This window comes from Ambystoma mexicanum, chromosome 5q (assembly GCF_040938575.1).
Source record: "Ambystoma mexicanum isolate Mex_15411 chromosome 5q, UKY_AmexF1_1, whole genome shotgun sequence".
In the NCBI taxonomy this organism is placed as follows: Eukaryota; Metazoa; Chordata; class Amphibia; order Caudata; family Ambystomatidae; genus Ambystoma; species Ambystoma mexicanum.
The window spans coordinates 276,054,349-276,070,070 of NC_090933.1; the positions used below are offsets into that span (position 1 = coordinate 276,054,349).

At 44.2% G+C, this 15,722-nt stretch overlaps 1 protein-coding gene across 1 annotated transcript in view; it reads left to right on the forward strand.

Annotated features, from left to right (window-relative positions):
• Window positions 1–15,722, forward strand: part of RTTN (rotatin) — a 2,784,523-nt gene that overhangs the window by 451,158 nt on the left and 2,317,643 nt on the right. The window contains exon 10 of the mRNA XM_069620779.1: window positions 4,860–5,041. Coding sequence (XP_069476880.1) covers window positions 4,860–5,041 — 182 coding nt within the window. The remainder of the gene's footprint in view (window positions 1–4,859; window positions 5,042–15,722) is intronic.

A 15,722-nucleotide genomic window follows, 5' to 3' on the forward strand; every position in this document is an offset into this window, starting at 1 on the left:
CAGCTGCAGTAAAGCCATTTTTGTCAGAATGGCCATGGTCTTCTTTTTTCGCCATTTCTTTGTGGAAAGGTCCTTCTTGAGATTTACTCTGCGTGCCAAACCAGGTTTGGTCCCATTGTTCGCTTTGCCTTTGGCGGGATTCACAAGTGAAGCCCGCCTCTGGCTCCAGGGTGTCTGGGGTAGGCAGGAAGTGAGGGAGGTGCCCAAAATTCCCTGTGCTTAGTCTCCTAGGAGACCCAAATGCACTCTGTGGTGATTGGCCGGCTGACTGTCCGGCAAGGACAGCCACCCTGCTGGGTGACTGACAGCTAGGCTGGAATGAATGGGAGAAAACTGTATAAAAGGGGAGTCTTTTGGCTTAGAAGGCAGAATCGACCACTGGACAAAGGAACCGAAGAAGAACTTGAAGAGGACGCCTGCTGCAACTCCTGTACCGTTGGTTTGCCCAGTGAAGCCCTCCTGCTTTGCTGAAACTCCAAATTCGTATCGACAGAGAAGCCCCTGCAAGGACGACCTCTGCCTTTTGAATTGGTGGGACGAATCAACTCCAAAGTAAGCCACCTGGACATCCATCTCGGAGCTGGTTGAATTTCCACAGAGTTGCTGCTGGAAACCGTATAGCCAGGGAGAGGAACACCAGATTGTGTGCGTTGCTTTTAAGCTGGCCAAGAGCTCCAGGAAGATCCTCCGGATTCCCAGGAAGCAGGACTCACCGAGCCTGAGCCCCCACAACAGAATGCAGGACCCCAGAAGCAAAGTCAATCTCGACAGCCAGGAACCGCGTGTGGTAGACGCTAGGAGCTGAAACGCTGAACAGCCACTGAAAGTGAAGTTTGCCGGTTGCAAGTGTTGACCGTCCCAGTGCAGTGCAGGTGTCCCACGATGTCCTCCCTCTTGTCCCCACGACTGAGGCCCAGGAACAGTGAGATCTGCAGAGCTGCACAGGAACAGGGGTCATCTGCTGCATATTTTCTTCATTTTAAAGGTAGTTTAACAAGTCTGAGAGAACTTACCTCTTACTGTAGAGTTGCTTGCATCTTCTACTACCCACAGGTCTAATCAACTTGTGGCCCTACATTTGATTATTCTTTTCATCAAAGACTCCTAAGAACTTGTGCAAAAACTTTTCCATTTACTAGAAGTGCTTCATCCTATATGACTTATGCCCATTGACATTGGCTTAGCCTATTGTACTGAATAACTCTTCTTCGAGGATTCAAAAGTATTTGCCTGCATAAGAATATTTGTGTTCTCTTCTGTGTTCTAACTAATCTTTTCCTTTTACTTATTACTATCTGATTCTAAATGCAACAGTGATGTATTAATGTCCCCAGCACCCTAGCAGTTGAAGTCACCTGAGGATGTAGGTAGTGTCTGTGGGCAATCCCAAAAGGGTGTCTACTGATTTGAGGTGTTAAGAGTGTGTATTTCATGAAGTGTTTTCAAGTGTTACTTTTCTATTGATCCCTTCTAAAGAAGGGGTATTCTAACTGACTGATAAATAAATTCATAATTGTTTATTCAAGAAACCTTGAGTGTAAGAGTTTATTTGAATACTTGTAACTGTAAATTCCTGTGTAACTCCACTACAGCTCACATTGACCCCTCTTGAGATACGCCTGGCTGCTCAACACGCTACCAAAACTGTGTAGTGCAAGCTTATACCAAAGGTTGGGTTTCCTATACGGGTAGTTAGTTGTTTGTAGTGTTCCCAGAGGGTATGCATACAAACTTGCCTAACATACACATTTACACAATATACCCAGCAATAGAGGAGAACATGCTTTTATCACCATTGCCAGGCACACATCCCCCTTACATAATGTGGGTAAAATCAAAGCCAATTAAAATTCCAAAAAAGGCTTAAAAGAGAACTCTTTTTCGAGTGTTAGGGATACATCTGTTGCTGCTGATGATCCTTTTAAAAGGGAATCAATTGTCTTTTCAGCCATTTCAATGCTAAACTTAAGCTGATTAAGCTTACCAAACATTGCTTCCTGTATAGATGTAGACCACACAGCATCTTTAATGATGTCTGGTTTATTCTTGCACGGATGTTATAGTTCTTTAAAAATGTTAGAGATTCTGATTGAGCTTTATCAATCCTGTCATCAAACTGTTCTTTTTGCTGTTATGACTGCTTCTTTAAATTTCTTTGCTGCCTTCCTATAAGCCTCATCCTTCTTATCACCCTCATCCTGCGAGAACTTCCATGTGTAGAGGCATTTGATTTTAAAACTTTTAAGCATTTGTAAGACAGGAGTAAACCACGCATTGGCCTGTCTCCACCACCTGCTTAGTTCTCAATGGTGCTAAAGTATCACATGCCTTCTGCATCGTTTGCTGGAAGACATCAATAATATCAGCCAGCACCAGACAATTAACTTTTTCATTCAATTGTTTAAGCCACAGTCCTAAATCCTCTGGGGTAAGATTCCTAACATTTCTGGACATAATTGTAGTTTTTTTAACCTCCCTTTTTGTTAGAAATAGTATCACATGTGATTGTAAAATGTATGACAAAGTGATCTGACCAAGGGCAAGGAGAGATCGACAGATCAACAATATCACTGCTGTGTAAAGACACCCAATCCAGGGTATTCCTTTAAATATGTGTTGGTACTTTAAGAAGTTGTTTGTAACCCAGATCAGCCATCACCTCCTCAAGCTGTCTCGCTTGTGGATCATTCTCATTGCCCAATCAGAAGTAAAAATCTCCCTGAACCAAGGCCTTAGTGTTGGGCTTAAGAATGGGGAGCATAAAATTACACAGTTGAGTTGTGAAACCTGGCATAGATGATGGCAGTCTATAAAACCAAAATCAGATTATAGGTGGTTTTGGAGTTAGTTCTTATTTTAATATGTAATAGTTCACTACCCTCAATATCCGGCCTGTTTGTCCTCCAAATATCCAAAGTGCTTTTAAAAATGAAAGCGATCCCACCTCCCTTTCCTTCCAATCTATCCTAGCAGAAAGTATCGTAGCCAGGTGGGGTAGCAAGCACCAACATAGGGCCAGCTGCAGAGTGACGCCAGGTTTTTGTAAGTGCACAAATATCAATATCATGAAGAGCTATATGCATGGCCACATCCAGGGCGTGCATCAACAAAGACCTTGTATTAAGTAGTCGTATCTTCAAATGACTGCTACCAATGATTTTACAGTGTTAATTATTGCTCTCTGATGATAGGACGCAAAAGCATACATGGCGACTGAGCGGTCCCGTTAGGCTATGCCACCGAGGGACCCCCACACCCCTCCTCATCCTCTTAATGACCAGGGACTATAAAGCACTTACCAACACTGGTGGGGAGAGGAAGCCCCTTGTTACGAGATAAGAACTTGAAACTTCACCTTTTTCGTCAGGTGGCTGAGGCACAAGTGGGCGGCACCTAGACCCATTTTTTAACATTCCCTATTAACATAAACAACCCATGGTGGGGAAAGAGAAACAGATTGGTTAGGGAAAGATAGCCACACCCTCGGAAGGCAGGGATGTTTAAAGATCAGCAGTGGAGGTGGAGAACATTCAAGAGACCAGCAGGAGGTAAGGAGTGATGGCGTATGAAGTAGAGTGTTGGAGCAGGTGAGGTATTGGTTTAGGAGCGATAATAGTTCTGCAGAATGTTAATGTTAAAGGATATTTGTACTGTGCACTATCGCCACCGCAGTGGTCCTCTGGCGGCTCTGAAAAATGGAAGGAGCGGGGGTATAAACTGGAAAAGTGCAAGAGAACAGTGATGTGCTGTTGGCGGCCTCAGCCCGGTAACTCAGTTGGCAGGGCTTGGGGTGTTTTACGGTCGGTAGTCGTCGTGTGCTGTTGTGCAAGTCTGTGTGGTTTTTCTTGTTGCAGTGTAGTGAAGTTTGTGCGGATTGTTGTGTTGTAGGCTTGTGGTTGTGTTTGGTTAGAGTTTGAGAGGTGTATGCAGAGGGATGAAATTTTTAGTGGATTGGTTAATTGGCATTGCCTTTGGTCATGAATGGGCATGATCGTTTGGTCAGTGAGTAAAGAAAATTGGTTTATAGAGTGATTGCGAAGTGGTTGAATCAGAGTGAAAGTAGGGTGTTTGTGTAGTCTGGCTGGTGGAGTGGTGGCAGGAGAGGCGTAATAGTAGTGGGAGGAGAGTGGTAGTAGCACGAGGGGAGCAGTAGTGTCAAGTGTGTAGTGAGAAGGAGGAGTAGTAAAGTGGAGGCAAGGCAAGAGTCAGGAAGAGTGAAACATTGGAGGGAAAGAAGAGGGTTGGGTGGAGTAACAAGAAGGGTTAGACAGTAAGGATCGAAGGGAAGAGGTAAGCGTGGGCGTGAGTGAACAAGGCTAAATCCAGCTGAGCAAGTGCACAGAACTTCCCAACTCTCAGAACACTAACACTTGGTTAGAGTTGAAATCATCGGCAGCCAAGAACAGCTAATAGACAGTAGGGGTTACCCCTCAGTAACCTGGCGGCTACGGACTCCTGGGTTGGGGAGGGATGAATACAAACCTTTAGACTGTCCTTGTGGTTCAGTGTTTTCTGTGCCATCTGTGACAGAATCCCAGTCAATTGTGTGCTTGGTTCTTTACGGTTTGCTAGATCTGTTTAACCTCATGCTTGCATGTTTTAGTTCTGGCTATGTGACATATTCTCTGAGATAGATAACAGTGGTTGTCCATGTTGGGTGATAGTTGCTTGGTGCCTTTCAAATGAAAAAAATAATACATAAACAGTGGTGCTATTTAGTTTTATTTGACGCAATCTTCCATGACTATTTGTTATGATTTGACAATGGGCGTACTTCTCAATTACGCCTTTGACTGTGTTGCTTTAAAAATGGATGATTTCTTTTTTTTTTACGTAAATGTTCTGTACTTTCTCATTAGTGGAAGCAGTTCTCAAACGCCATTAAACTCCAGGTCATCCACCCAGTCACTGCTAGATACCGGCCGACTAGACCTGCCAATACTTGAAAATGAAGACATACTGGAACTGCAATTTCAGCAATTTAGCCTTCCTCAATTCTGCGTGTACATTTTGGAATTTGCCATACCACTTCTTAAAACAGGTAAGGAATAGTTGAGAAGTCAACGGACTAAATAACATGAAATGTGTCTACCGGTGCAAAGAAATTGACCCTATTAATATTGCGCCAATTTTGCTTCAGCCATAATTGGGAATGGAGCATACAGGTCTCTTTTTGTTGTTGCTTTTTTCCCTCTTTAATCCTAACCCCCGCTACTGTGTCCAGCCTCCCTCTGCATGGTACCTTCCCATCATTCCACTTTAAACATTTCTTTGTGCTTGCCTGTCGGTTTTTTGGCTGATTTATTTTTTATTTATCCTCCCCACCATTTCTTTCTTGCCTTTTGATGTTTCCTACATCCTCTCCTTCAGTCTGTGTTGCTCCCCTCTCCTGGTCCTTAAATCCACCTCAGTATTCCTGAGCAAGCGCTGACGGAGACATCGCTTCAACCTGTAGATCACCCATTTGGTCCTGTTGGTGCCAGGGGATGGACAAGGGCCAGAACTCCTGCATGCACATAAGCATATCCCCCATCTGCAATCTAAGTTAATCTGCCAGCAATCCATGCACTGTTAAAACTACAAACCAACAAAGCCAAGCCATGCGCACCCTGGTACACACAAGAAAACCCACATTAAACGTGTCAGCTGCAAACAAGAAAAGATCTGTAAAGAAAAACACCACCTCCATGATCTCACCACTATGAAAATCCTAATCCCTCAGCCAAAGAACATTACTAGACAGCATCCAACAAGAGTTTAGCCCTCTTCAAGGACTTAAAACACTGCATCAGCCCCCAATGTACCTGAATCTGCGGAGAGATGAAATGCAATCAATATTTTCCTCACAAACAAATGGTACCAGATCCGTTGCAACATTGATGACACCCTACTCATCACAGACACCACTTTTATACTAACACGCCATGTCCCAGGATGGTCAGAATTCCGAAACCTAACATTAGAAGAACTTGGAAACATCCTTGCGTCGTAAAGTCCACCTCCTATGAAGACAATGTCACCCCAACCTCCATCCTGTGGAACATCACAGTAAATACTTGCTCCTCTCTCCCACACTTTCAATGCCTCACTAAGGCAAGGCACCTAGGAGGCATTTCAATCCGTCCAGGTCCTACCACTGCTAAAGAAGCCCACACTTCACCTTGCAAACTACCACCCCATCGCCCGCCTATTCATTGGCAGGATCATAGAGAAGACTGCTTAGAGAATCCCAGTCCGGTTTGCAATCAAGATGCAGTGTAGACCCTCAAAATCCAGGTCCTCCTCAGGGCACGCCTTATCATGGACAAAGGCGACCTGTGTGACCTCTCTGCCGCATTCGACATGCTTGACTACAAAGTGCTACTCACTGCATTTGATTGATTTCAGTACTTAATGGTTTACACCAACCGAACAGACGCCAGCTCACCCAGATGGACACCTGCTGATGGCACATAGCTATACCTGAAGGTCGACTAGCTCAATTACATTTACCAATTGAAACACCTGCTCTTTGCCATTCGAACCTGGATGTGAAGTGCCTACCTGAAACTCCACCTTATCAACGCAGAGTTCACCCCTCTCTAGGGCATAATGAAACATACACAAGTCAAAAACTGTTAACACAGATGGATCTCGACAGCATTTCACCACAGCTTGTCCCTAGTGCAAAGACCCTCGGCTTCACCATTGATTGCGACCACTACTTCAAAGCACACATCGCCAAGAAGACACATACTGCATGTTACCGACTCTCACTCCTGTGCCTAATCAAATTCTTCATCCCCGCCTCAGACTTAAGGTCTGTTGTCCAGGCTCTGGTGCTCTCCCACCTGGAAGGTGGAAATGCTCCCCTGGCAGGTGCCCGAACCATTACTCTGGCCACTGTGAAAGCTATCCAGCATGCTGCAGCATGCCTCATCACAGCACTGATGAAATTCAACCATGTTTCCCCCACTCTTACAAATTACACTGGTTGCCCCTACATAGCTCTAATGTCCAAGACTCAGTCATACTTGGCTGAAACAATCAACTTCTCAGGAGGGCAAAGCAACACTAGGAGGCAAGATTTCTCCAGACTGGAATACAAGACTTTCGAAAAGACCACCAGCAAAGAAGCATTCTCCTGCTATGTTCCCATGCTCTGGAACAACCTTCCTGTGCACATCCAGCTGGCTGGCTGGCTGGCTCCCTCCCTCCTGTTATTCAGGAAAGATCTGAAGACCCCACTTACCATGGAAATCTTCACTGAGGACCATAGACCTACAATACGATTCCCACCACACTCCACTATGTTCCACTCTCTACTGTATAGTGCTCCATTGCTTTCTATTCAGGTGGGTGCTATATAAATTCCCTACATACTTGCATGTTTAGGTGCAATCCATATTCGATAAAGATTTTTGCAATAAGGCAATAAGAACATGTGGATTTAGCTCAGTTTGTTGCTAAGGTACCTTTTGAATCATTACCTTAGAAACAATGTCACAAATTAATTACTGTGTTTAGGAAGAAAATGTTGGCAGTATGTGAAGAAGCTGAAGTCAGCCTCTATCAATTTCCTTCACGTAATTTCAATTTATTTAAATGGAAAGAGTTGCTGTATGCAGCTTGTGCACACATAAAATATATCTGGTAAATACCATTGACCAAAGGATGTAATTAATCAGGTTGCGGAATCACAGTAGAGTTACTCACCTTTCTTCCGAGATGGAGTAATGTTTTGTATTATGCAAGCATTTCTTGACTCTGACCAGTCACAAGCATAAAATAAAACCTTTAAAACTACATTTTGCCATCCTGGCATGTTCATAAAGAACAAAATATGTTCAATTACTGCTGCTTACGCAACAGAAAGGCGAGTTGCACTCTATGAAGAGCCGATGATTTCACCCAGGAAACGGAGTCCAAGTAGCAGCAAAATACCTTTATTGGTGCATCAAAAACATGTTAAAAAACCATCAAAATATGGCCTTCCTAAAAGATTCAAAACCGAAAGTTTGGTCGGCATAACGCGCTTCGCGACTAGCACGTCACTTGTTTACAATAAACTGCCTGTGAACCCAGGTGCATACTTATAGGAGGAGTCTTGGTCACACAGTAGCTGACAACATAATAGGTAGGACTGATGTCAAGTGGCACACGCTGTTGGCCTTGTTGCAATATCTGCACTTGTGTCTATAGTATATATGTATGCTGCCATAAGCAATAAAATGCTAACAACCATTACTCAATTAGACATAAAACCCAAGAATTTAAATGGACAATTCAATCTAAAGTCAAAAAAGAAAACTGAGTGCATATAGCAGGGTTCAACCTCTAACTCATGTTGTGCATGCAGATTGAAAAACCATTCCGCAATGAACAGTACGGACGATCACAATCGGTATGATATTGAAAGATACGTGCATCCTGCATACACACAGATCTAAAGTCCATAGTGCAATACTAAAGATGACATGGTATCCCAACAGCTTCCATGAAGATATAATACATGGTGCTACCCGGCATAAGATTACAGCGAATAAAGTGGCAATGCAGAGTAAACAATAACACTATAAATCGTATAACTGTTTCAAGCTGTTAGTATCTCAGCTATCAACTGAGCTTGGCCATCCAAGTTTTAAAGTACTTGGTACAGTCTGACAAGAAAATGCAGAATAAGATGCAAATGCAAAAACCGCAGGACTCAAAATGGCATGTCCCAGTACACGTTTGACAAACCTTGTCCATGCTCATGTGCAATGTCGCACAATGAAAAACAAAATGAAAAGCAGATGTTGTGACAATACAAAAATAGACAGTGCCATCATGTGTCACATTACAGATTCAAGCCACCAGTATCACAGCTAATAAATTAACTTGGTAATCCAAGTTCAAAGTGCAAAATGCTGTGCAACAAAGAGCATAAGGTTAAAGTGCAGATGCAATGATAACTGGACCAGAAGTGACATGTCACAGTCCAAGTTAACAATACTCATCCAAACTCATGTACAATATCACGCAATACAATAAAGTGCAAGTGTTCATATTCTGGCAATGTGCCACTGCAAAGTGCATGATTGAACATACATTCCATATTACAAGTTCGAACCATTCATGTCTCAGCTCTCCACTGTATTTAGAAAACCAAGGTCTAAAGTGCATAGTGCTGTGCAACAGAGAGCAATGAAATAAAGTGCTAATGCAAAGGCAATTCTCTGCTCATTTGAGTTTACAATCCCACCCATACTTTGCTGTAATATCAAACAATGTAGCAATGTGCTAATGCACATACTATAAACTGTAGCAATGTGTCGACCAAAATTAGCAACCCCATCAGTGTTCCTATATAATGTCCAGCAAAATGACTCCTATCACTAACACCCAAGGTGAATAGAAAGAAAGAGAAAGAATATCCAACAAAAAAGTTGTGTTGAAATGAAATAAACTCGAATACCAGAAATATATATAATCAATATAATTCAACCAATGTGACAAAGAAGAAGACAAAAAGAAGAGAACAAAAAACCAAAAAAGGTGAAACCTCTCCCGTTCCCATACCAAAGTTATCAAGTTTAACAAAAAAAGTTTAACAAAAAAAGTTTTTGTTCACAACCCATCCCAAATAGACAATGTCTAGATGTAACCTTTACCGTAATGAAAAAGTGAAATAGAACAAATGAACAGCCCCTTCTAATACAGTCCATATAAAGCTCAGGGTAAATTCCCAGAAAAAAGAAAGAAAAAAGAAGAAAGAAAGAAAGAGAAAGGAGTATCTAACCATTAGAATATTATTTGGGTGCGCCATCCCAAGATGAAAACTAGTCCTGGGCCAAGCACATTAGAATAGTACACAAGAAAACAATATTGCAAATGCTGGTACAACAATATTACTCCAATTATGGTCATCATTGTCCTATAATGTATATAGCTCCTCGTCTGTTATGTCTGTTGGGATTTTTACTCTCCAAGTCCAAAATGCAGCGTGTTTCCTGTTGTCTAAGCGTCCGCTCTCTGTCCCCACCTCGTTGGCCAACTTCTATCCTGCGTATACCAAAGAAGCCAAAACCTTCCAAAGTCCCTTTATGAAAGTCAGAAAAATGTTTGGCCATGGTGTAATTCATAACATTCTTAGTAATAGCTCTGACAAGTTGCTGTATACGAACTTTTAACTTAAACTTAGTGCACCCGACTTACCATTTTTTTACATGTGCCTACACCACACAGTCAGAATCACATGTGATCTTGTCGGGTATTGGAATACTCTGTCCCAAAACCAGATGTGTGTAAGAACAACAATGTAGAGCACGTTTGCACATACTGCATCTGGTGCACTTGGAGAATCCCTTTCTCTGATCTTTTTATCACATTTGAGTATCCAACTGCTTGACGGGTTTCATGTAGCTGCTGACGGAACAGATACGCCTAAAACTAATATCAGGGTTAGCATTTAATCTACTCGACAAATCAGCATCCGCCAATAACACCTTCCAATGTCCCGTGAGTATATGACTGATAGACTGTGCCTCAGTACTGAACGTAAGTATGAGTCGTGTCACCGGTTTCTCTGAATTGGATCTATAGTTGACACTTGGAAGCTGTAAGAAGACTCAATCAGTCACATAGGCGTGCCTTGATGTATGCTTGTTTAATGATTTGTTTGGGATAGCCTTGTTCTTGAAACCCCCAAGCAGTTATGATGCTTTCCTTGTCAAAAACCTCCAAAGTGGAGCAATTTCTATGGAGACGGATGAATTCACTGTAGGGGACGCTCCATAGAAGATTCTTAGGATGCCTCAAGACATGTAGTGGGGCATCCGACCCTGTAGGTTTCCTGTGTAACTCGGTTGTCAATTGTTGGTCCACAACTTGTAGGTTAACATCCAGATATGTAAGACCAGTATAGCTTGTGTCTCAGTAAATCTAAGATTATGATCATTATCATTTAGTACCTTCACAAAGTGCAACCAATCTTTTTCTGTGCCTTTCCAAATGATGAACAGGTCATCAACAAACCAAAGTCATAATATGATGTTTTCTGTTCTGGCTTAGTTTTGTTCTGTCCAAACACTGGTTTTCTCCCAAAAACCCATAGTTAGATTGGCATAGGAAGGCACGAATGGCGTCCCCATCGCAGTACACTGCAGCTGTCGAAATTATTCATTGTTGAACATATATATGTTGTTTGTCAAACACAGATCTAGCATCTCCATGATCATAGCCATATGTTGCAAATATTGAAGGGACCGGGTATTCAAACAGTGTTTGCATGCCTTTTTGCCAAAAGTGTGTTCTATGGAAGTATAATGGGACACCACATCCATGGTGGACAGTATGTAGCAACTTTCCCACGGTATTTCATCAATATGGGAGAGCAAATCAGTAGTGTCACGCACATACAAAGGGAGAGAAGAGACAAACAGGAACAATGTTTCATCAATGTATTTGGACATATTTCCCAAAAGGGAACCAGAAAGAGTGACCATCGGTCTGTTGGGAAGTTTGGTCATGTTTTTATGGGTTTTGGGGAGAAAGTAAATAGTGAGCGTGATGGAGTTGAAAGTGAAGAGAACTCTGCAATTTTCTTCCTCAAGGATTTCTTTATGTTCCCATCCCTTTATGAGCACCATCACCTTCATTTCCAGTTCTTTGAGATTAGAACTGATCCTTTCATAGCACTGTAAATCGTTTAGTTGTTTGTATGCTTCTTTCACATAGTCGCTTCTATTCATAACCATATTGTGTTCTTTATAGGCCGGTTTAATTATGCAATTGGGTATATTGTGTAGTTCTTGAAGTGCAGTTTTGTTGGCCAATGACATGTTCTCAAGAGGACATCTTTTGATATTCTTATGAATGTGTTTGGGATCCAATATGACCAACCTTTGAAAGACCTCTATATTGCTTCCTGAAGGAACAGTAGGATTACACCTCGATATAGATTGCTACAGATTGGACAAACTAAAATCTTGTTGAAATGTCCAAAGCTTCTAAATCAAGTGGCTCATTAGTAGCAGCTATATCGCCTTCCTCCAAGCCCACTAAAGTGGATAAAGCATCCAATTCCGCAATGATGATGTCTGTCTTGCCCATAGCAGTCGGTTTGATAGATCTAGTGTAGGTATTGGTAGCAAAAACCTTTAGTAATCTGAGTTTCCGTATAAAATGATCAGTCTATACGTGTCTGCACATAATCATAATGTGCAGTGGGGCAAAAAATGAGGCCTAGATGCAAAACCTTTTGTTGGTCTTCAGTAAGAATATGATCCGATAAATTATCTTCATCTGATTTCTCATTCTTTCCTTGGAGGTATCTACTTTCCAGAGTGTAGCAATCTGGCTGGTGTATAGTTTGTCGCGTTTCCTGCCCCTCTGCCCCCTCCTCGTTTCTTTCTGCTGCCTCTCCTCGAGCACGTGCTGCATTTCCTCCCCATCCCTGTTATTGCAATCTGCCATCTTGGCTTAATAGCCGCATTTCGCCTAAAAATGTAAACTTATGCTAGATTCCTCATTCTCGTTTCCTGTGACATCAGACCTCAGATGTGGAAGGATTGTCACCGAGCATGCTCTCATTGTCTTGCGCTTGTCCCATTGGTTTACTCATGGCAGTTAGACGTAGTTGATCAAATCTGCAGGCAAATGTGTAAACCTGTCCTGTCTCATCCTCCTTGTCTCGTAGAGACTTTCTCTGTTTCAGAGCCTTGATCTTGTCTTCATGATTCAAAAGAATCTTCTCCATATTCAGCTTAAATTTTTTGGCTGCCTCCCTCTCCGGTATAAGTTTCAATTTGTCTTCCATTTTTGCCATCTCCAGCAATATCTTCTCGCAGTCACCACTAGCATATTTGACCAATAATTTCAAGAAAATAGTGGAGCAGCCATTGGTGGCCATGCCCCATTCTTTCAACGGCTCAGGAGCTTGTTCTTCATAGGACGGGATTGTCAATATCCGTAGTCCTCATGGTATCCTTCCTACATCGATGTGATTTTGTATAGAGTGCTGCTCCCACCACTTGCTAACTTATTTTTTGATGTAATTTTTCTAGTTCCTTGAGGTGTTATTTCGTCATTATCGGAACAGAATATGTCCTTCCATGAGAAGAATCTTTGAACAATTTAAGAATATACAATAATCTTTCCTAAGTAACATTAATTCATATTTAAAATGCATACATATTGCCTGTCTGGCTTACTGCTTTTATTTATACCTGCCCTCACCACATGAATGATTTCATAGCAGAGTATCCTACAACATGTCTGTCAGACAGAAAATTCTACAGGATGAGGACCCACAATCCATTGGGTGATGTGGAAAACTAAGAGTACGAGAGCCAATGTTTTTGTTAGTTTTCTTTCAGATTCCCTGTCACATCTTCCCACAAGCTGCGCCACAGATTTCTTGCTCAGTGACTCCCAAGGAAGTCACACCAATGCTGGTCCCAACACATGTTCCTTTCACCACAGCTTCTTCCACTCTGCATAGTGGGGGAGATTTTAGAAACTGCTTCAAATTTGCAAGGGCCCCAGTACCAATGACCACTACCCTTCCAGGTCCATTTACCCCATACCTTCGAGAATTTCCCCGGGCAGCCCCTGGCTTTATATATGCGTTTCTCCAGGGACACACATCTGTCCATTTCATTGGTCCATCGACTTAGGGTCGGTCCCTCTGGTGCCCCCCACATGGCAGCTATGAGTCTCTTAACCTGTCCCATTGCTCAGGCAAGGAACGTTTTCTCTTATTGTGTGTAGTCCCCTTCACCCCAATTCCCCAGCAGTGCTACCTTGGGTTCCAGTTGGGCCGGCGAGTCTAGAACCCCACTGATTTCAGTGATACATTTACGCCAGAAATCTTGTATGACCTCACATTCCCATATCATGTGGAAGAAGGTGCCCTCCGTCCTGTGGCATCCCAGTCATTCTGCATCATCCACCACCCCCATTTCTTCATCAATGCCCGGCAGTGGTAGGTTTGGTGCAAGATTTTTGTGTATTGTATATGCCCGAGTGTGGTGTCTATGCCGATTTCTCGCGGAAACATCCATGCCTCCACCGATTCTTCAGATTCCAAAGGGCCCACCACCATCTCCCACCTATCCCGCAGGCGGGCTTTGCTTTTCATTGACTCGAACTGTGCATTCATTGTGGCCATAAATTGTGCCTGAAACTCCCCGAATAGGCCTTCATGTCCTCTTTTGTGACCATGTCTTCTGGAGGGGGCTCCGTATCTGTCTCTGTTTTTTGTCCTTTGTGCGCTTTCCCTCTCTCCGGGAGCCCTTTGTCGACTCCCCAAAGGTGAACCAGATTCTGATCTTGCTTTGCTTGCAGGGTCTGTGGGAGTGGTTGGTTTTGCTTCCCCCTATATTTTGACATTAGTGCCTCTCTTGTGTTGCTTTCCTGCCTTCTGCTTCTTCCTGTGTCTCCCCGATGTGTGAATTGTCCAAGCGGCGCCAGTCGCCGGCACTGGTTGTAAGCCTGCTCTGTTCGGGGGTCAAGGCCGTGGGATATCCTTATGGTTCTCACGTCCTGCTGCCCTGTAGTTTCTCCTTTTTGTCTCTCCTATTAGGGAGGTGCAGTGTAGACCTCAACTCCCCCCTCGGTATGTTCCTGCTCGGGCAGAAGGGGCCCTTGGGTTTTGAGTTATGCCGTATCGTATCCAGTCTCCGATTGCTGCTGCGTGTGGTGGTTCCGTTCGCCCACTGTCCCTTTGGGCCTTGTATCCCTAGCCCTTGCTTCTTGTGGGTTTCTAGACCGTGGGGGGGCTGTCTAATGAGTTGGGGGGGGGGAGGCTTTACCAGCCGTGGCTGTGCACATCTCTCAATGTCGGAACAAACCCCTCCTCCTCTCCCTCTGTCTTGCGGCCTTTCCGCTGTTGTCGCCGTCTGGAGGGCCCTGTTTTTTTCTCTTGTGGCTCTCTTGCTTCTTAGTCACTGTCCTCTTCTGAGCCTCCCGTGGGAGTTCGCCTACCCCCGTTTGCTAATTCCCGGGCCATTACGTGGCTTCTGTTGGATCCACTTCCCCCTGCTGCGTGTCAGGCCTTTCCTCCCCAGCGGTGTCTCTCCTCTCTGATTAACATCCAGAGGGGGGGGGCACCACCTGCTCTGGGTCTGCCAATATCTCCCCCGTTCAGCGTTCATTGTATCTGAGGCCCCTCGTGGGTTTACCTTCTCCCGCCCTGCTGTTATTCGCCCATGGGCTCTCCGGAGCGGCGTCCCTCTCCAGCTGCCAGTGCCGTGTCTTCTGACGGCTCGTCCCGTCCTCAGGACCTCTTACCATGGTCCTCTGATGCCGCTCCGGGGCCCGCTGAAGATTGCTCTCTGGGTACTGTGTCCTGTTGTGGGCGCGTGTCGGCTCCTTCCTCTGTTTTCGGGGACCTCGCCTGTGTTGGCCTGTTTTTCTCCTGCTGTGGGGTCTCCCTGTCTGGGATCTTCGGCACAGCCGGCCTTCCCTCTGTCAGGGCGGCGTCTCGCTGGTGCAGCCTCCGCTGCGGCACTCCGCGCTCCAGCCGATCCGGATCCGGCCTCGTCTCTGCTACTCCTAAGACCTATTGTATCTCCTGGGAAGCGAAAGCGAGAGTTTGCGCTAGTTTGTGCTTTCTGTCGAAGCATGGGAGGGGAGACGGAGCGCTGCTCACGCACGTCTTACCTCCACGGCCACCATCTTAAAGTGCTGTTTGTCATAGAGTGAGACCCGTTCTCCCCCCCCCCTTGTTACCCCCAAGGCCACACAAACTCAGACCACCC